We start from the raw sequence: 21052 nt of genomic DNA, 5'->3' as shown, positions 1-21052 counted from the left end.
GCGAACGACGGTATCGGGGCTTTCCCTATTTCCTGTTTTCTTGGGTGCCGAACATGCTTACTCATAGTACAGATTCTACAGTTTGCAGCTATTTCTGAGGTTAACTGACCCATTTTTGGAAAAAAGTAGTCCCTAAGTATTTGTTTCGCATTTTCTTGCGCTGCTTTGTGCGCGCGATTAAGTTCGGCTGTCGCAATTTCCCTCTGTTCCGTTGGGTATACAATATCTGTTACCAAGTTCCTGCAATATCTAAAGATGGTGGAAGGGAATGCCGCAACTAATCCGTGTTGGATGAAAGCCAGTACGGGTAGCTCGCAATGAATTGCGTTGACTACGTCAGCATTTACTGCATCTTTAATGCTTTGCAAATGTGCAAATGTGCTGGGATCAGAGAAATGTAGTGTGTGACGAGTTTTTGTTTTAAACAAAATAAGCGTCTTCGGATGGGAAATTGTTCCTTCTTCCAAAATAATTTGCTTCCGGAAACAGTTCACCGGTTTCTCTGTGGCTTCAATGGTATACGTGAGGGATTCTTCGCTGTAGATGGTGGCGACATCCGAGTCTACTGGGTCCTCTAGTGCATTGACAGTTTGGCGAGACAGAGCGTCTGCTACCAAATTCTCCTTTCCGGGTTTATAAATTATGGTCGCGTTGTGCTCATTAATAAAGGCTTTCCAACGCTTTATTTTTGCATTCGGGTTTTTGTCCGATACCGAAAAGGTTAATGGCTGGTGGTCTGTATAAATGTTAAGATTCTTAACACCATACAAGTAATTTCTGAGGTTCTTAAGTGCCCATACGATGGCGAGAAGCTCACGCTCATTTGTGGCAAAATTTACCTCGTTACCCCGCAGTGTTCGCGATATCATTGTTATCGGGCGGCCGTCTTGAGACAGTACCGCTCCCAGTCCGTAGCCAGACGCATCTGATGTGAGGTCAAAAGGCTTTTTGTAATTTGGTTAGGACAACATTACATCTTCAGAGGCCAGTATATTTTTTAGCCTATAGAAGGCTTCATATTGCTCTGGTGACATTTCGATTATCACCTTTCTTGAATAGTTGGCACTTACTTTGCCATTTTCGCCCTTCAAGATATTTGTTAGGGGCCTTGCGATGTTGGCAAAGCCCGCTATGAAGCAGCTATAGTAGCGTGCTAGACCTAAAAATGACCTAAGAGCGAATAGTGTTTTTGGTGGGGGAAAGTCTTTGATAGCCTTAATTTTATCGGGCGAGGACTGAATCCCGTCTCTGCACACTGTAAATCCCAAATATTCCACGCTTTTCTTGAAAAACTTGGATTTTTCTTGAGACACCCTCATGCCTGCGTCCCTAAGGTTTTTCAAGACCCACTCAATGTCTCTGACGTGGTCTTCTTTGGACTTGGAGAAAATTATTACGTCGTCGACGTAAACATAACATATCCTACCAATTTGTTTGCGAAGCACAACATCGATGGCTCGTTGAAAAATACTTGGGGCATTTTTCAGCCCGAAGGGGAGTCTACAAAACTCGTACTTACCGTTGTTGACAGAGAACGCTGTTTTTTTCCTTTCTCTTTCAACCAATTCGATCTGGTGAAACCCTGACTTGAGGTCCAGCGTAGTAAAATACTGAGCCTTGCCCAAATTTGACAATATAGTCGAAATGGATGGGATAGGGTATTTGTCGTCGGTTGTCCTATGATTTAGTTTCCTAAAATCAAAAACCAGGCGCTTTTGTTTGTGACCCGCTTCGTCGATGCTTTTTTTATCGACGACCCATATCGGGTTATTGTAAGGAGACTTCGACGGTCGTATTATGCCGTTCGCTAGAAGTTGTTTAACTTCTGCTTTTTCAATTTTTCCAAGCTTCAAAGCGAACGGTCGTGTTTTTTTTCTGCGCTCCGAATTTATTTTTGTTTTGCTAAATCCAGCGGTGGAATTTAACAAATTATTTAATAATTCAATTTTATAATCTGTACTAGTTAAAGTGCCGTTCGTTTCGCGAGTGAATCTTTTGTGATATGTGCATTATTTTAATAAATTAATTCGATCTGTTCTCTTTCTGTCTTTGCGTTTTGTTTACTCTCTTTTTCGTGCGTTGTCCGTAGTGCTGTTTGGTGTTGTTTTTGTACTTAACTGCACGGTGCACCCGCTCTCTCGCTCTTCCACACAAAATCTTAAAGTGCACACTGCGCTCTTGCGGTACATTTTCTGATTTTGTCTTTTGGTACAGTGGTCAAAACCCAATTAAACATGGAAACCAATGTTGATCACCTGTTTGGAGTCCCCAATATGAAGTTTACTCGGACCGCATTGAATCGGTTCAAAAGAACTTCTTACTTTTTGCTTTACGGCGCCTTAATTGGGATGCAAACCGTAGATTACCTCCTTATTCGAGTAGATTAATGTTAATTAACTTACCCTCCTTAGCTAACCGTAGAACGATGCTTGGAACAGTCTTTATTTTTAACCTTATTCGTGGTGAAGTGGATAGTCCCGACTTGGTTAGTCGGCTAAACTTCACCTTTACCTTTAATTTTAAATCAGTGTAGATCTAACTATGAGTTGCATGATCCCTACAGAGTATTATGTTCTGACTATAATAGATTCTATCCTATTATCTCTAATTCTGACTCTCTGCCGTTTTTAAAGCGATCAATACTAACATACTTAACGAATTCTTAGATATTACTACTAGCATACATATATTTCCTCGTCCTTTACTGTCTTCTATATCGCGTCTATCTTCCCGCGATTCGAGCCGTACGATACACGGCAGCGCCCCTCGGTCGGTTGGGCGGGAGGTGTGGCCGTGGGACTCGCGCGTAAAAAAAAAAAAAAAAAGTCTGACACGCCCTTTGAATACGGATACAGTTTTGAGTAAACTGGTTCGTCATCCGTTGGTATGGTGGCAACCGTATTTATGTTGTACGGTAGGGACTCATTAACGTCCGCAAATGCCTTTACCATTTTTTTTATCATACTATCAAAAGTGAGTCTGATAGCAGGAGGGACATCTGCGTCATTTATTTGGATATAGTTCACCTGTTGACATTTGGTGAACTCGATTTTTTCCATCCCATGGTCATGTTTAATGACGTTGTTTGTCAGATCTATTTGAGCATTGACCTGTTTTAAGAGGTCAAGGCCAATTATGCCATCGAAGTCATTAAGTGACTCTAGCATGAAAAAATAGGACTTTACATCGAAAAGGTGGATGAGGCATTTCTGCTCGATCTTAGTGTGCCCATGAATTGATTTGACTTGAAAAGGGCTATCAACTGACACCCAATGTGCCAGTTCGGGAAGTGGTTTTATATAATTTTTTGAGGCCCCTGTGTCTATCAGAAGTCTGATAATTCGCCCTGCAACCGTTCGTCTTATGAACGGAAGCAGGGAGCTTCCGCTAAAAAATTACAGCTTTCGAATCCGGACATATCGTCCTCAACCTGTGTCGTTTCATGCTGTGACCGTGACTCGTAGTCACCGCTACTATCTTCTTGGGGTAGATGATTCAGGTTTTGTTGGGTGCTCATGGACTGGTCGACGTAAATTTGATCGTTCCGGTAGCCCTGTGCGGGTTGCCTATAGCGAGAGGAGGGACCCACCTCCATTGGCTCGGGGACTCGCCCTTGGAAGCTTTGGTTGTTAAAGCGCTGTTTTGTGCTATTTGGGTTTTGCTGGTCATTTCTATCTTTTTGGTTCTTTTGGAAGTAGAGATTCCAGTTTTGAGGATTTTCTTCCTTTGCCTGTTGGGCGTTCTGACGCCAGTTCTGAGACTTTTGCGAATTTTGTTTTTGGGGTTTTTCCTCAAGGTGTTTTGCAAAATTTGCTGCGAAAATGCCTCTCTCGTTGCTTGATTCGGCCTCTTGGGCTAGAGCTAAGGCTGAGGGGAGGTCTATGGGTTGCGCCGCGAAGACCGCCCACTTTAGAGATTTTTGTAATCCTGAGACAAAAACGTGAAGCGCGTCGTTTCTAAATTTTTCGTTTAATATAGCTGCTGCGACGGGGTCGTGCGTCATTAGTGTTTTATTTGTCAATAGTGTGAGTTTTTTTCGACTTCGTCGAAATATTGTATTAGTGGCAAGTTGCCCTGCTGACGCGTGCTTTGTTGCTGTTGGATTACGTGAACCGGTGTCTTGTCCGCGTATGTGAAATCTAACCTAGCAATAATGGCTTTAAAATTTAACACTGTGTTGAATGAGGCCAGCACAGCATCTGCTGGTCCCCTTACATTGTTTCTGATTATAGCTACTGCCTGGTAGTGTCTTGAGGTGCCGTTGTATGGCTCGAAGACTTTATAGGCTGCGGAAGCGGCTTGCCTCCACAAAACATAGTTTTCTATCTTTCCGTCGAACTCGGGGATGGATTTTGCAATATCTAAGGGCTCGTCGCAGCGGGTCCCTGGCACTATTTAAATTTCTTGGAAAGACACTCTATCTGTGGTGCAGAAACTCTACCTTTATTAAGTTGGTTTGTCAGGGAGGCTATCCTCTCTTCAAATAAGCGGCCTTGTTCCTCAAGGGCTGCCTGCACCTTTGCCTCCATCCGAGCAACCTGTTCAGTATTCATTTTTTTTGATTGCTCTAAAGTCCGGTCTAAGTATGAGGGTATTAGTTCGTCACCACTACTGTCGTCCGCCCTTATTTGGTATTGCCCCGGACACAACATAAAAGATTCAAATCGTTTCGGAATTAATTTTTTTTAAGCTTATAGAGGTTCTTCAGCACTCTATTGCAACAGGCAGAAATTTATTTTAGTTTGTTTTAATAAACACTGAAATCTTACACTAGACAGCTCTGAGTACTTTATTTACTTAATTTGAAATAAAAATGAACATCTCACTTACATTTTTTTTTTGATATGAAATTCGAACTTCGATCAAGTGGTGGGGTGGCCGCTGCAATATGCTGTTTCCCGCCGGCCGCTCGTATTGTTGATTTGCTTTATTAATTCGTTCAGCTCTTTTGGCTGGGGGTCTTAATTTTTTTTATTCGTTGTGAGTGCGTATTTTTGCACTATTTTTATACCCGTTACTCGTAGAGTAAAAGGGTATACTAGATTCGTTGAAAAGTATGTAACAGGCAGAAGGAAGCGTTTCCGACCATATAAAGTATATATATTCTTGATCAGGATCAATAGCCGAGTCGATTTGGCCATGTCCGTCTGTCCGTCCGTCTGTCCGTCCGTATGAACGTCGAGATCTCAGGAACTACAAAAGCTAGAAAGTTGAGATTAGGAATGCAGACTCCAGGGACATAGACGCAGCGCAAGTTTGTCGAATCATGCTGCCACGCCCACTCTAACGCCCACAAACCGGCCAAAACTGCCACGCCCACACTTTTGAAAAATGTTTTAATATTTTTTCATTTTTGTATTGGTCTTGTAAATTTCTATCGATTTGCAAAAAAACTTTTTGCACGCCCACTCTAACGCCCACAAACTGCCACGCCCACACTTTTGAAAAATGTTTTGATATTTTTTCATTTTTGTATTAGTCTTGTAAATTTCTATCTATTTGCCAAAAAACTTTTTGCCACGCCCACAAACCGCCAAAAACTGTCCTTCGCACTTACACTAGCTGAGTAACGGGTATCAGATAGTTGGGGAACTCGACTATAGCGTTCTCTCTTGTTTTTCACTATTTTTGTGGTTTTTTTTTCACAAAATTTGTTTGTTGTTCACTTTAAATCGTACCGCAACTCTTTGCGTTAGCTCGAAGAGTTTTTTCATTTGGATAATTGAGTTCACTTGTTGATTTGGTTATTCACTTTATTGAACCGTACCGCGACTCTTTGCGTTAGCTCGAAGAGTTATAGTAACTGGGTTATTTTCCGTTTGGGCGCCAATTAACAAGACCGTTTATTTTAAGTAAGGAATCTTTATTTGATTTATTTATTATATCTCGGCAAGGTAACTATTTGTTTTTATTTATTGTACTTGACAATTGGAGAACAAAATTAAAACTGGAACTTAGGGCCAGCTCCGTCGGACCACGAAGCCGCCGCTGCCGCTGGAAAGTCGGCTAAATGTTGAGTCAGCGTCTGCAACGGGCGGTCCGGCAGCTTACGCGTGCGAGGCTCTGGTTTCGGCTGCAACTTTGTCACGACGGCATCCGGCGTAAGAGCGTTGTCAGCAAACTTAAGCTTGCGCGTGTTAACTTATACATATATTTCCTTGTCCTTAACTGTCTTCTATATCGCGTCTATCTTCCCGCGATTCGAGTCGTACGATACACGGCATCTTCTCGGTCAGTTGGGCGGAAGTGTGGCCGTGAGACTCGTGTTAAAAAAAAAAAAAATATATATATATATATATAGTGACATATCCATAAGTCCCTAAGACTTAAGCACATGCCTACACACTAATACACATACAACATGTATACACAAACACATCCTACACAACTCTGGATGTACCCAAAAGATACCAGATAAGTCACCCCTGGTAGACTAAATATCCGTTGCCTAACTTAAACATTCCTTGCTTAAGACCTCGCATCATCGTCACGTTTCCACATTCAAAACTCGGACTCGTAATCCCGAAAAACAGAAGTATTAGATTTCAATAAACAAAATTATAAAAATCTAAGAGCACTTGTATTCAAGAGCTAATGCACTTAAATCCAAGAGAAATTCAAAGACAATTAAAGTCAGCAACTCCAAAGCTTTCTCTCTTCATTTGATCAGAACCCTAAAGTCTAAAGTCCATATTAGAAAAGCTCGAATCCGAGGCTTGAACGTCAATCAAAACAGAGTAATTATCAGAATTCAGCTTGAGGCCTAATTATAATCGGTCGGTGTTCTTCTCAACTATAAATATTGTAATCATTAAGTAAAATAAAATTATATTTTTATACCCGTTACTCGTAGAGTAAAAGGGTATACTAGATTCGTTGAAAAGTATGTAACAGGCAGAAGGAAGCGTTTCCGACCATATAAAGTATATATATTCTTGATCAGGATCAGTAGCCGAGTCGATCTGGCCATGTCCGTCTGTCCGTCCGTCTGTCCGTCCGTATGAACGTCGAGATCTCAGGAACTACAAAAGCTAGAAAGTTGAGATTAAGTATACAGACTCCAGGGACATAGACGCAGCGCAAGTTTGTCGATTCAGGTTGCCACGCCCACTCTAACGCCCACAAACCGCCCAAAACTGCCACGCCCACATTTATGAAAAATGTTTTAATATTTTTTCATGTTTGCATTGGTCTTGTAAATTTCTATCGATTTGCAAGAAAACTTTTTGCCACGCCCACTCTAACGCCCACAAACCGCCCAAAGCTGCCACGCCCACACTTTTGAAAAATGTTTTGATATTTTTTCATTTTTTTATTAGTCTTGTAAATTTCTATCTATTTGCCAAAAAACTTTTGGCCACGCCCACTCTAACGCCCACAAACCGCCCAAAACTGCCACGCCCACATTTTTGAAAAATGTTTTAATATTTTTTCATGTTTGCATTGGTCTTGTAAATTTCTATCGATTTGCAAGAAAACTTTTTGCCACGCCCACTCTAACGCCCACAAACCGCCCAAAGCTGCCACGCCCACACTTTTGAAAAATGTTTTGATATTTTTTCATTTTTTTATTAGTCTTGTAAATTTCTATCTATTTGCCAAAAAACTTTTGGCCACGCCCACTCTAACGCCCACAAACCGCCAAAAACTGTCCTTCGCACTTACACTAGCTGAGTAACGGGTATCAGATAGTCGGGGAACTCGACTATAGCGTTCTCTCTTGTTTTTACATATGAAAATTGCGATTATATAATTATATATATATGTAACTATGTATGATGTATGAACATATGTAAATATGTATGATGTATAATGTATGAACTTATAAACATAAGTAAATATGTATGAAGTACGAACATATGACCATATGTATGTACGTATAAGACCGTTTGCACGTTGATATACGAAAAAAAGAACGGCGGCGCGCGCATAAAAGCGAAGCGAAGACGGATTGAGAAGACAAATGTGGTGAGTTAAATTTCTCACATGCCTTTGTGTCGGGAAAATTCACGAATGTGGAATTCACACAGAAAATAGTCTTACAGCAGTGCGCCCGAAATTGAATGTTTGCAGCTCTGCTGAAGACGGGCAGTGAGAAAATTTAAGAAGGCTCGTACTGATCTTGGCGGAACAAATGGCCGGAAACTGCTGGCAAACGGGAAGAATATCCGGGCTTGAAGAAACAGTGTCTGTGAGGGCGATCGTCCTCCAACGATAAGTGGCAAGCTGTTGGCGAATAGATAAATTTCCACGGCGCAGAGCAAAAGTCAAAAAAAAAACCCCCCAGGGGTCGAAGAAGAAGAACGAAGCGGGGGCATCGTGGGTCTTGAGTTCTGCTTTATTCAGCTGCATACATGAGACTAAAGTTGAAGCTTTAACTAGAGCGGCGCTCCCACCCGCTTTACATCGATAAAGCGGGCTCGGGTGTTCGACGGCGCCCGACTGCGATATTTGGAAAGCGCGAGCCCGGATGAAAGCGAGAGCGTAAGTGCGGAAAAGAGGGGCGAGCGCGTACAAGAGCTAAAGCTCTGCGCGCAGAGGCGATACAGAGTCCCTATCGATTATAATTCACTGTTCCAAAACAATAAAATGAATCCAAAAAATAAAACGATTATACGTTTAAACAATAGAATTATAAAATTGTAAGCCTTATGTAATCTTTTTAGTGTATATATGTTTTTTGATATATGTAGATATTAAACAGTATTTTTAAGTATTCTTACTTTCTTAAAAAGCCATTTTCATATATTTCAGCTAACTATGAACGATTTCAGCGTTCATAGAATAATTGGACGAGGGGGTTTTGGAGAAGTATATGGATGCCGAAAAGCTGACACTGGAAAAATGTATGCAATGAAATGCTTAGACAAAAAACGGATTAAAATGAAACAAGGAGAAATGTTAGCACTTAATGAAAGAAATATGTTGCAAGCAGTCAGCACTGGAGTAAGATCGTTTATAAATTGTACTTTACTTTAGTAATTAATACATTTTCATAGATTGATTGTCCGTTTATAGTGTGTATGACCTATGCCTTTCATACACCAGATAAACTGTGTTTTATATTAGACCTAATGAACGGTGGTGATCTACATTACCATTTATCGCAGCATGGTATTTTTAGTGAGGACGAAATGAAATTTTATGCAGCTGAAGTAAGTAATGCCATTAAATATTTTATTTTACTCAAACCTCTAACATATTAGGTTATTATGGGATTGGAACACATGCATAAACGCTGTATTGTGTACCGAGACTTAAAACCCGCCAACATATTGCTCGATGAAAACGGACACATACGAATATCTGATTTGGGATTGGCTTGCGACTTCTCAAAAAAGAAACCGCATGCATCAGTGGGAACTCATGGATATATGGCTCCAGAAGTGCTATCCAAAGGAACGTCATACGATTCGTGTGCTGATTGGTTCAGCTTGGGATGCATGTTGTATAAATTGCTTAAAGGTCATTCTCCATTTCGACAACATAAAACAAAGGATAAGCTTGAAATTGACAAAATGACATTAACTATGGTATGTTTATAGATCTTTCAAATATATCAATTTAATACTTTGAGACATTTTTTATCAACCACAAGAAATTTGGGATTAAAGTTATGAATTTTGTTTTTTTTGTTCCTACAATTTAAAAAAGAAATTAACCCATAAATTGAGCCCTATTTATGATTTCATTAATATAAACAAGATTCATACTTAAGCATAAATTTACCCTTGCAAAAATTAAATTGATTTCAGTCAAAGGTTTTCAACTCAGTAAATGAGGACTAGAAAATAGGGAAAGGCATATGTATACACATTTGACTATATATTAGAAAACAGAAAATTACAAGATAATACAATCTTAACTTCAATCTACATGTCTAGTCTCAACTTCCCAGCTTTTATAGTTTCCGATCGGAAACGCCAAATTCTTCCTGTTGCATACTTTTTAACGAATCTAGAATTTTACTCTACCGGTAACGGCTTTAACAAGAGATAACCCTTTAGTCGATTTCATCGACTATTATATACCTGTTAGTGGGTTGGCATAGGAACTGGTAAGAAATGTATGAAATCAAAAAAAAATTCAAGCATTTTTCAATATTCTGGCCTTGACTGCTTTTCACGATTATATAACACGAGATGAAATAAAAAATGCTGTGAAAACTGTTGGCGTGGCAGTCTTGGGTGGTTTGTCAGCGTTACAGTGGCCGTGTAAATTTTTTGAAATAAATTTTCCTCGAGTCTACGTCTCTGCATGCCTAATATATATATATATATATATATATATTTCTAGATTTTATTCTCGACATCACAGCAGTCATAACCACAGTCTTGGAGGTTCGTCAATAAATAATATAAATAATAAACAATAAATAATATAATAATTTAAGCTATTGTTTCCTAATTTCTAATTTTATACAAACTGAGCAAAAAAGTCTTGATTTCAAAGTTTTACTCTTGTACCCGTTACTTGTAGAATAAAGGGGTATACTAGACTCGTTGAAAAGTATATATACGAGTATATAAAGTATATATATTCTTGATCGGGATTAACAGCCCAGTCGATCTGGCCATGTCCGCCTGTCCGTATGAACATCGAGAGCTCAGAAACTATAAAAGCTAAAAAGTGAGATTAAGGATCTAGACTACAGAGCTAAAGACGCAGCGCAAGTTTGTTGACCCATGTTGCCACGCCCAATAACCGCCCAAAGCTGCCACACCCACACTTTTTAAAAATGTAAATTTCTATCGATATCCAAAACTTATTGACACGCCCACAAACCGCCCAAAACTGCCCCACCCACACTTTTGAAAAATGTTTTGATATTTTTCACATATTTGTTAATCCTGTAAATTGCTCTCGATTTGCCAAAAAATCTTTTTGCCACTCCCACAAACCACCAAAAACTGTTATTGTTGAAATTGTTGTTCTTTTTCGCACTTCCACTGATGAGCAACGGGTATCAGATAGTCCCCGACTATAGCATAATTCTATATATTAATATAATAACAATATAATAAGTAGTGCAAACCAGATAAGGCGTGTTTTACCACTGAACTCAACAAATTAAGTTTTCGTTTTGTTACATTTTGCACTTTCACTCCCTTTTCTTATAATACTACTCTCTATTAAATAATCAAAATATGCAGCAATTATAAATAATTAAATGGTTCTGTAAATCATCACTTCGTGGATAGTGAGCCTATGCATTTATTTGAGGTAATTAGAAGAAGAGCAGTCACGATCACTATTAATTAAAGTAGTGCAGTAACCTGTAAACGTAGTTTTTCCTCTTTTATACTCATTAGCCCTTAGTTTATCTCATCTTACTGAAAAACACATGATTAAAATAATATAAAATTTGGTTAAACCAAGAAGAATACGATTTAATAATAGAACATATGAAAGCACTTGAAAATTCAGCAGCAGACGCAGTTTGACGCTATACTCGAGTATATTCGACTATCTATATCCGTTAATCAACTAGTGGAAGTGGGAAGTTTAAATTTATAATATTGTTTGGCATATCGATAAAAAAGGATAAGGCAAATTAAAAAAATTAAAAAAGGTTTTTAAAGACGTGTGCAGGATTGCTTTTATGCGGTTTGTGGGTGCTAGACTGAGTGTGGCCAAAATTTGTTCTGCATATCGATAGAAATTGACAAGACACACAATAACATAAAAAACACTTTAAAATTTCCTAGAATTTACTACATAATCTCAACTTTCTAGCTTTTATAGTATCTAAAAACTCGACGTTACGACATACGGACGACTCGGCTAGTGATCCTGATCCAGAATATGTAGACTGTAACGGAAAGGGTACATAAACTTAGAATTTTGGGATCTGGCTACCCCTGTTTTTATAAAAGTATACACATTTTTTAATTAACAATTTTTTTATAAGGATATTACCAAAAGGAAAAAAAAAAACCAAAAGATTTTAAGAACCTGTGTACTTTATATTTTTTTAATAATTTTTTTTTTTTTAGAACGTAGAACTTCCGGAATCGTTTTCTTTGGAACTTAAGAATTTGTTGGAAATGTTACTTCAAAGGGACGTCTCTAAACGGCTTGGGTGCATGGGAAACGGGTGAGATAACACTGTGTAGCAGGATAAACTTCCATTGCCGTAACCCAAAAAGATTGTTGATACAATGCGCAAATTACCCATATACCACGTAAATTGGTCCATAAGCAATTGTTTCTAGAAATTGGACCTAAATTGTAAAATAAATTAGTTTTATCTAATTTAAAAGTTTTGTACATGCCCACCGTTTTGTAAAACTAAATTTATATTTTGCTTGGAATTTTTGATTAGGAATCATTATTATGACCATATTTGGAGTATGCGTATTGTAATCCACCAATTTCGCAGCGGATCCAGCAATAAAAGTTCAATTTTTCAACACAGTGTACTAATATATATATTTATTTTTTGCCCTAATTTTCGATCTTTTAGCGCGGATGAAGTAAAAATGCACAACTTTTTCTGTGGAATTGATTGGCACCAAGTTTACTTACAAAAATATACTCCACCTTTAGTACCCCCTAGGGGAGAAGTAAATGCCGCAGATGCCTTTGATATTGGATCGTTTGATGAGGAAGATACCAAGGGCATAAAACTAAACGACGCCGATCAAGATCTTTATAAAATGTTTTCGTTGACCATATCTGAAAGGTAAGATTTTAATCGATAGTTTATGTATATTGAATGACCTTTTTATTGAATGAGCGCTGAATGTCACGCATTTACCTCCAGGAAGTAGTGTTTGGATTAGTTTGCAGGAAGATAGACAAGTAATAGAAAAACACATAGAGAGTATTTAAGGAAAACAAGAGAGAACGCTATAGTCGAGTTCCCCGACTATCTGATACCCGTTACTCAGCTAGTGGAAGTGCGAAGGAGAGTCTTCAACACTAACAGTTTTTGGCGGTTTGTGGGCGTTAGAGTAGGCGTGGCAAAAAGTTTTTTGGCAAATTGATAGAAATTTACGAGACTTATACAAAATAAAAAAATATCAAAACATTTTTCAAAAGTGAGGGCGTGGCAGCATTGGGCGGTTTGTATAGTAGTTTGTAGTTCCTGAGATCTCGACGTTCATACGGACGGACGGACAGATGGACATGGCCAGATCGACTCTGCTATTGATCCTGATCAAGAATATATATACTTTATATGGTCGGAAACGCTTCCTTCTGCCTGTTACATACTTTTCAACGAATCTAGTATACCCTTTTACTCTACCAATAACGGGTATAACTAGTCAGAATATAATACGTTCGTGCATATCAAATGTATAAGTTAACTAAAGCAAACGTCGCTCCCACGGGCGCATGAAATACGACAACATCGGCATACTGCAACGTAAGCATTATGCCGGATGTCGATACGTAGCCGGCAGACACTGCAGATTTGCGTGGCCGCTACGAATATGAGATCGCAACAATGTGTTTCGTTTTCATGCTAGCTCCTAAGTTTGAATTCTTGTATTTTATATTCAGTTCTGATTTTGTCTCCGACGCTACAGCTCCGCTTGGCTCGGTGTAATAAAGCATAAAAAGTAACTCCTAATCTTTCATTGTCACGGCTCCGCCTGACACCTGATTAGTAAAGGTCGCTCGCGTTAACCGCCGGCCAACCCTTATCTTAATTGGCGCCCAACCAGTGGTATTTGACAGTGCGTTAGTCATTACCCACGAACACAAAAAAAAAGTGCAAAACAAACTAAAAGAAATTCTAAAAATCTAAAACCTAACTACAAGTTAATCAGACTCAGCCACATTAACAGGGCTGTAGCAACAAAACAAGTGCTTGTGACCACTGTTGTTTACAACAGAACTATTTAACAAGTGGGTGCTGCTGACCTACGTCAACACAGGCAGCAGCACAGCTACAACGCCATTAACCTCGCCTCTTGAGTGCAGTTGGCTGAGGTGCGCTATAGCGCAAACTTAATTTCACGTCACACAGAGCTATCTGGACAGCGGAGACGGCAGCGCGGGAGGCAGAGACAAGCAGTGTACAAAAACAGAAACCAACTTCAGTTTAGAACACAACACAACACCAAAAAAAAAATGTAAGTGGGCACCTTTTTTTTTAAAACTGCACTTAAACCTGCGAAACAAAAAAATAAGCATATAAACAAATTTTTGCAAGTGTCTTTTCTTAAATGAAATTAAATAATAAATAGTTTTAACATACGTGAAACTAGTAAAGGATTAAGTTGACGGAAAACTATTGGCAGCAAAAATATATAAACATTTGTTGAATAATTACTAAAAGCGGCGCATCAAATGCATGCGCGCACAAATTTTTTTTTCCGTCTGCCTTCATCTTGTTCGTTTTGTTTGGTCGTTCAACGTAATACGATCCGTGGGATTTCGCAACTTTGTTGCCTCCGTCCTCAAGCGTTGTGTTCGAGTTTTCGTTGTTTACATTAGAAGCATATGACTTCACCCTTCCTTTTCTATAGAACCACTCGCCGAAAGTGTAGTGATTCTGACTCTGATTGCGACGACCATCGCATTCGCTATTCAGTGCCAAGACGCACACCCTCACCCCCACCCTCACCTCGTCCTACAGACAGCGTCATGGACCCAGACCAGTTGAAATTCGTAATACAGGCAGCCGTCACCGCTGCCTTAGCTGAGCAAGCCGCTGCAAATAAGGTCTTGCTTGACCAAGTCAACGCAATGTCCCAGCAGCTGGCCGTAGCGCATATTACGCCACCAGAGGTGCAAGCTTATGCACCCATAGAGATAAGAAATGATATCCGCTGCGACGAGCCATTAGATGCCGTCAAATGCTTGCCCGAGCTTGCAGGCGCACATGAATCGTATGTTTCATGGAGACAGGCGGCTCTCGCAGCCTATCGTATTTTTAGGCCGTACGACGGCAGTTCACGCCATTATCAGGCGGTCATAATTATGAGAAACAAAATCAGGGGGCCGCGGACGTTGTTCTAGCCTCTTTCGGCATAGTTCTTAACTTCGACGCGATTATAAGTCGCCTCGACTTCACGTACAGCGACAAACGTCCAGTTCACGTAATTGAGCAAGAGCTGGCCACGCTGAGACAAGGCAACATGTCTCTGCTGCAATACTATGATGAGGTCGGCAAAAAGCTTACATTGTTGACTAAAAAAGTCAACATGTCATACGAGCCGGTCCTAGCAAAGGGCCTCTGCGAAAAGTTCCGCGAAGATGCACTACGTGTGTTTGTTTCGGGACTCAAGCGTAGTCTCACAAATGTGCTGTTCTCAGCAAAGCCAAGGGACTTGCCGTCAGCTCTGGCGCGAGCGCCAGATATGCGTTCGCTGCCAACTTCGCGAGAAGCATTGAGGAAAAAGAACACAAGGCAAGTACCCAACAGCGGGTCAAGCCACCCCAACAAGAAACGCAGGCAAGCGGGTCAAAGAACCCACATTTTAGTAGGCAGAACAAGCAGCAAGGCCAATACGGCCAGCGAAATGCCGAGCAGCAAACTCGCGCCAGTGCTCCAGAACCAATGGAGGTAGACCCTTCGCTGTCAAAATTTGGACAGCCCATCCAGGCCTCCGCTGGCGTCAGCAGGCGGTCGGCCATGTCCGGTCGCTCTAACGGAAAGGGCAAGCAACAAAGGGTGAATCATGTAACCCAAGATGCTGGGCAGGGGCAGACCTCGTACGCCGAAGCTGCCAACGGCGCTATGGCGCAGATCGAGGACGATGCCGAAAGTGATTCTGACGCCCTCAATTTTTTAGGGGAAAATCCCTGCTACCCGTCATTAGACGAAGAGTAGCAGGGCAGGATATGAGCTTCCTTATTGATACCGGCACGTCCAAGAATTACATCAGACCACACAAGGGGTTGCGTGGCGTCCGTCCGGTTAACTTGCAATTCACCTTGCATTCCATCCATGGCTCAACCACCGTCACACAAAAATGCTTTGTTGCGTTGTTTAACGTGAAAGCAACATTTTTCATTTTACCAGACTTGTCAACCTTCGATGGGATAATCGGTCTCGATTTGATAGCTCAGGCTGGGGCGTCACTCTGTTTGGCCTCCGGTCAGCTCAAATGGGGTACGGAAGTTGAGAAAATCTCCTTCCACAAATGCACTGATGTCAATTTCACCGATGTGGATTGCTCAGATGCACCCGCTTCAGTGCGGGAGACTTTTCGGAAATTATTAAAGGCCAGAAAAAGGCCTTTGCAGACCCAAACGAGGCTCTGCCATATAATACTTCGGTGGTTGCCACCATCAGAACGGTGAGCGAAGAGCCCATCTATGCCAAGCTGTACCCATATCCCATGGGCGTAGCTGACTTCGTTAATAAGGAGATCCAAGATCTTCTAAGAAACGATATAATTCAGAAATCGGCATCCCCCTACAACAACCCCATATGGGTAGTTGATAAAAGGGGCACCGATGATGCGGGAAACCGCAAGAAGCGCTTGGTGACAGACTTTCGCAAGCTTAACGAGCACACCATTCCCGATAAATACCCCATGCCAAATATATCAATGATATTAGGCAATTTGGGCAAAGCACGCTATTTTTCGACACTGGATCTTAAATCAGGATACCATCAAGTCGTACTAGCGGAGCGCGATCGTGAAAAAACTTCTTTCTCGGTAAACGGAGGAAAGTATGAGTTAAGAGATTGCCATTCGCCCTCAGGAACGCCGCCAGCATTTTCCAAAGAACGATCGATGACATCCTACGGGAGCAAATAGGCAAATTTTGCTATGTTTATGTTGACGATGTGATCATCTTCTCGCAAGACGAGGAGGCTCACATCAAACATGTAGAGTGGGTGTTAAAGAGCTTAGAAGAAGCTAACATGAGAGTATCGATCGAGAAATCGCGTTTTTTTAAGAAAAGCGTGAGCTTTCTCGGGTTCATTGTCACCAGTAACGGTGCAACAACGGACCCAGAAAAGGTAAAGGCCATAAAAGAATTTGCAGAGCCTAAGACGGTATTCGAAGTCAGATCGTTTCTGGGCCTCGCGAGCTACTATAGGTGCTTCATCAGAGACTTCGCTGCTATAGCGAGAGGCGTTCCAAAAGATGCGCAATATATTGGCATCAGAAGATGTCATGCTCAGCTACCCGGACTATAAGAAGCCATTTGATCTAACGACAGATGCTTCAGCCCATGGTATAGGTGCGGTGTTGTCTCAAGAGGGCCGCCCTATAACAATGATTTCAATAACTCTTAAAGACAGTGAGGCCAACTACGCGACTAACGAGCGTGAGTTATTGGCCATCGTTTGGGCCCTGGCTAAACTGCGGCATTACTTGTATGGAGTGAATGATATAAATATCTTCACTGACCATCAGCCGTTAACATTTTCTGTGTCGGAATCAAACCCGAACGCAAAAATTAAGAGGTGGAAGGCCCGCATAGACGAGTTCAATGCTCGTCTATTTTACAAGCCCGGTAAAGAGAACCTGGTAGCGGACGCCTTGTCCAGACAACAGCTTAATGTGCTGGAACAAGAAGAGCCCGAATCTTGCGCAGCAACGATTCACAGTGAGGTGTCTCTCACCCACACAATCGAGTCAACAGACAAGCCATTGAACTGCTTCCAGAACCAGATAATACTGGAAGAAGCAGGTTTCCCGTCTAAAAATACCTTTATTTTATTCGGGAATAAAAGGCGCCACACGGTTAACTTCGTCTGCAGGGGGTCTTTACTAGACGAACTGGCAGACATAATCGTCCCAAGGGCCGTAAACGCCTTCCATTGCGATTTGCACACGCTCGCAATGATACAAGATGAGATAGTCCGGAGGTTCCCAGCCACAAAGTTCTGGCATTGCAGGAACCTCGTCGTGGACGTACTCAGAATCGAAGAAAGAAGGGAAATCTTAACTGCTGAACATAATAGGGCACACAGAGCAGCGCAAGAAAATGTAAAGCAGGTATTGTCGGAATACTATTTCCCCAAAATGGCCAAGCTGGCCAACGAGATCGTGCAGAATTGCAGGACTTGTGCAAGGGCAAAGTATGACAGGCACCCGAGAAAACAAGAACTCGGTGAAACGCCAATACCGTCACACACAGGGGAAATGTTGCACATCGACATTTTCTCTACCGACAAAAAGTTTTTCCTCACTTGCGTCGACAAGTTTTCTAAATTTGCCTTCGTACAACAAATCGCCTCGAGAACTATTGAAGACCTGAAGCCGGCGCTGCTTCAGCTTTGAACTTTTTCCCAAGGGCAAAGACCATTTATTGCGACAACGAACCGTCGTTGAAGTCACACACGATCGTGTCCATGCTGTGTAACAACTTTGGGGTAAGCGTTACAAACGCACCACCACTGCACAGCACCTTCAACGGGCAGGTGGAGCGTTTCCACGTTGCTTGAGCTAGCCAGATGCATAAAGATAGACAAGGGCTTGAGTGATACGGTCGAAATAATAATGTTGGCCACTACCCAGTGGTAGTGGAGACAGGAGACCGGCTGACATCGTCCTAACACACCCCGATGAGCCACAGCTAGAGATCCGCAATAGGCTCAGACCGCGCTGAGGCCCAGAGAAAACGCCTCGCGGCAGAATAGGACATTCGATGTTGGCGAGAAAGTGAAAATCCAACCGAAGACTCGGCAACAAGCTCACGCCGTTGTGCGAAAAAAGAGCTGTAGAAGCGGACATGGGGACCACGGTCCTTATTGAGGGGAGGGTGGTCCACAAGGTCAATTTAAAATGACGCGCTCAGCAGCGAGGTAAGTGTTTCGCTTAATTTTAAATTTTTTCTAGCCACTTGGCGTAATTTTTAATAGATCTAAGCCTAGCGCCATCCGCGCACATTATATTCTTAAGCATTTTTATTATTATTGGTGTTGGGTTCCCCTTGTCTGCAAAATAGAAAAATTAACCATTTAAACTTTCACCCACAGGACCAATCTTATCCTTCTCGTGTCTCTATCATTGGCATCGGCTCACATCACCGATTATTCGCGCGCCAAATACATTCCCAAAGTCGATGGCCAGATCTTGGTGTGGGAGAATTTCGCCTACGTAAGGCACTCCGCGAATCTTTCGGAGTACGCACGTGTAGTAGAGGAGACGGTCGGTCTGCTTAGCCACTTCCCGCAGTCACACATGAGAAATTTGCTGAATGTAGATTCAGCACACTTCCTGGGCTCCATACTAAAGGTTGTAGCCGGTACACCTGATGCCAGCGATTTGCAAAACAGTAGGGTCGTAGAGGCGCGATTGATAGACGCGAACAATAGGCAGATAGAAATCAATACAAAAATCCAGAGTCAAATTAATAAATTAACTGCCACCGTCAACTTAATCCTCAAAGCAGCAAAAGCGTCGCAAATTGACTCCGGTCATTTGTATGAAACGTTGCTCGCGAGAAATAGAATGCTCATGATGGAGCTTTAAAATTTAATGTTGGCCGTGACACTTGCAAAAATGAACATTGTTAGCCCAAATATTCTTGATCACGCAGATTTGAATTCAGTCATCAGGCAGCTCTTGTGCGAAAGAACTCCATGCAGGCGGCGAGGCGCACTGCGCAATACAACCCAGCAGCCTGGACCCCATCACCTATGTAGATGAGGGGATCGTCATCATCAACGACAGGGCCGCCAAGGTACAAGTGGACAACGGCTCTGAAATCTGGGTGCATGGTACGCATCTTGTTACCTAAAGCAAACGTCGCTCCCACGGGCGCATGAAATACGACAACATCGGCATACTGCAACGTAAGCATTATGCCGGATGTCGATACGTAGCCGGCAGACACTGCAGATTTGCGTGGCTGCTACGAATATGAGCTCGCAACAATGTGTTTCGTTTTCATGCTAGCTCCTAAGTTTGAATTCTTGTATTTTATATTCAGTTCTGATTTTGTCTCCGACGCTACAGCTCCGCTTGGCTCGGTGTAATAAAGCATAAAAAGTAACTCCTAATCTTTCATTGTCACGGCTCCGCCTGACACCTGATTAGTAAAGGTCGCGCGCGTTAACCGCCGGCCAACCCTTATCTTAATTTATATCTGCAGTGGATTTGAATGATTTTTTTTCACTAAGATATTCAGCTTGACACATAAAGCTTAAGCCTTGTTTTACGGTTGATTTTGCAAGGAAAGACAATCAAAATTTTATCCAATGCATTCAAGGGCAAAGTACAGCAAATAAAATTCTGCACAGCATTTATTCTTAGATAACATATTATAAGGGGAAGTATATATTCTCGATAAAAATTAAAAATACGCATAGATATGCTAGCGAGTAGATTTCTGCACATGTGCACTCAAAATATTCGATTATTTGAGTACTCACAAGCATAACTCGCAATTCGGCGGGCTGAAACGGTTTCAAATAAGTGAATTGCGCATTGGTTAGCGTTGTTTTCGTTGAAATGAGTGAAATTCAATCCAAAGCGGAATGGATAGAATGAGTGAATGCAGAGTAAATGCTTAGAGTACTCGGATAAAATTTGGCAATTTCGTCGTTCATGGCTTGCATAGGCAATGATAAGAATGCAGAGCTCGAACGAAAGCCTATGTTCTTAGTAAGTTGCATACATATGTACAACATAATATATGTAGATACATAATTTATGTGTAAATAGAATGACATATTAATAATAGAGCATTTTCAGATTCTAGAAATTTAATTAATTTAACAATTCTGATATGTTTTATGTTTTTGCATTCAGTAATTGAATAATCCATGTCTTTCTATTTTTCTATGTCTTGTATTAAAATCGAGCCAAAAACGAATAAACAAATACGTAATAAATTTGACGTCGCCAATGCGGCTAACTAGCCGTCTGGGTTATTCCGAGTACTCGGTCGCGAGTACTCATTTGTGCATTGCTTCGCCGTTCGAGTATAGTACATTTTTTCGTTTTACTCAATGTCTCACTCAGTCAGTCAGAACCTTGAGTAAGAGTACCAAATGCTGCTTTGACTGTATTCATGCAGACTTCTGCTAGCGACGTCTGCGCTGTGTAAGTTTGTTTCAAAACGTTGCCCACGTCCACTTCCCCTTTTGAAATATGTGCTGAAATTTTTTTTTAAATTTTTGTTCGTC

At 41.3% G+C, this 21052-nt stretch overlaps 1 protein-coding gene across 5 annotated transcripts in view; it reads left to right on the top strand.

The window, feature by feature from the left end:
- Window positions 1–21052, top strand: part of LOC6539269 (G protein-coupled receptor kinase 1) — a 133439-nt gene that overhangs the window by 88887 nt on the left and 23500 nt on the right. For 4 of the 5 annotated variants that reach the window (XM_015189739.3, XM_039371249.2, XM_002086129.3 and 1 more), the window contains 5 exons: window positions 8755–8946; window positions 9000–9155; window positions 9207–9533; window positions 11997–12097; window positions 12467–12685. In XM_015189739.3, the coding sequence (XP_015045225.1) occupies window positions 8755–8946; window positions 9000–9155; window positions 9207–9533; window positions 11997–12097; window positions 12467–12685 (995 nt within the window). The remainder of the gene's footprint in view (window positions 1–8754; window positions 8947–8999; window positions 9156–9206; window positions 9534–11996; window positions 12098–12466; window positions 12686–21052) is intronic. The other variant, XM_039371250.2, reaches the window with a different exon arrangement.

This window comes from Drosophila yakuba, chromosome 2L (assembly GCF_016746365.2).
Source record: "Drosophila yakuba strain Tai18E2 chromosome 2L, Prin_Dyak_Tai18E2_2.1, whole genome shotgun sequence".
Taxonomy (NCBI): domain Eukaryota; kingdom Metazoa; phylum Arthropoda; class Insecta; order Diptera; family Drosophilidae; genus Drosophila; species Drosophila yakuba.
The sequence above is the reverse complement of the archived record's forward strand: the minus strand, read 5'-3'. Positions and strand labels throughout refer to the sequence as shown.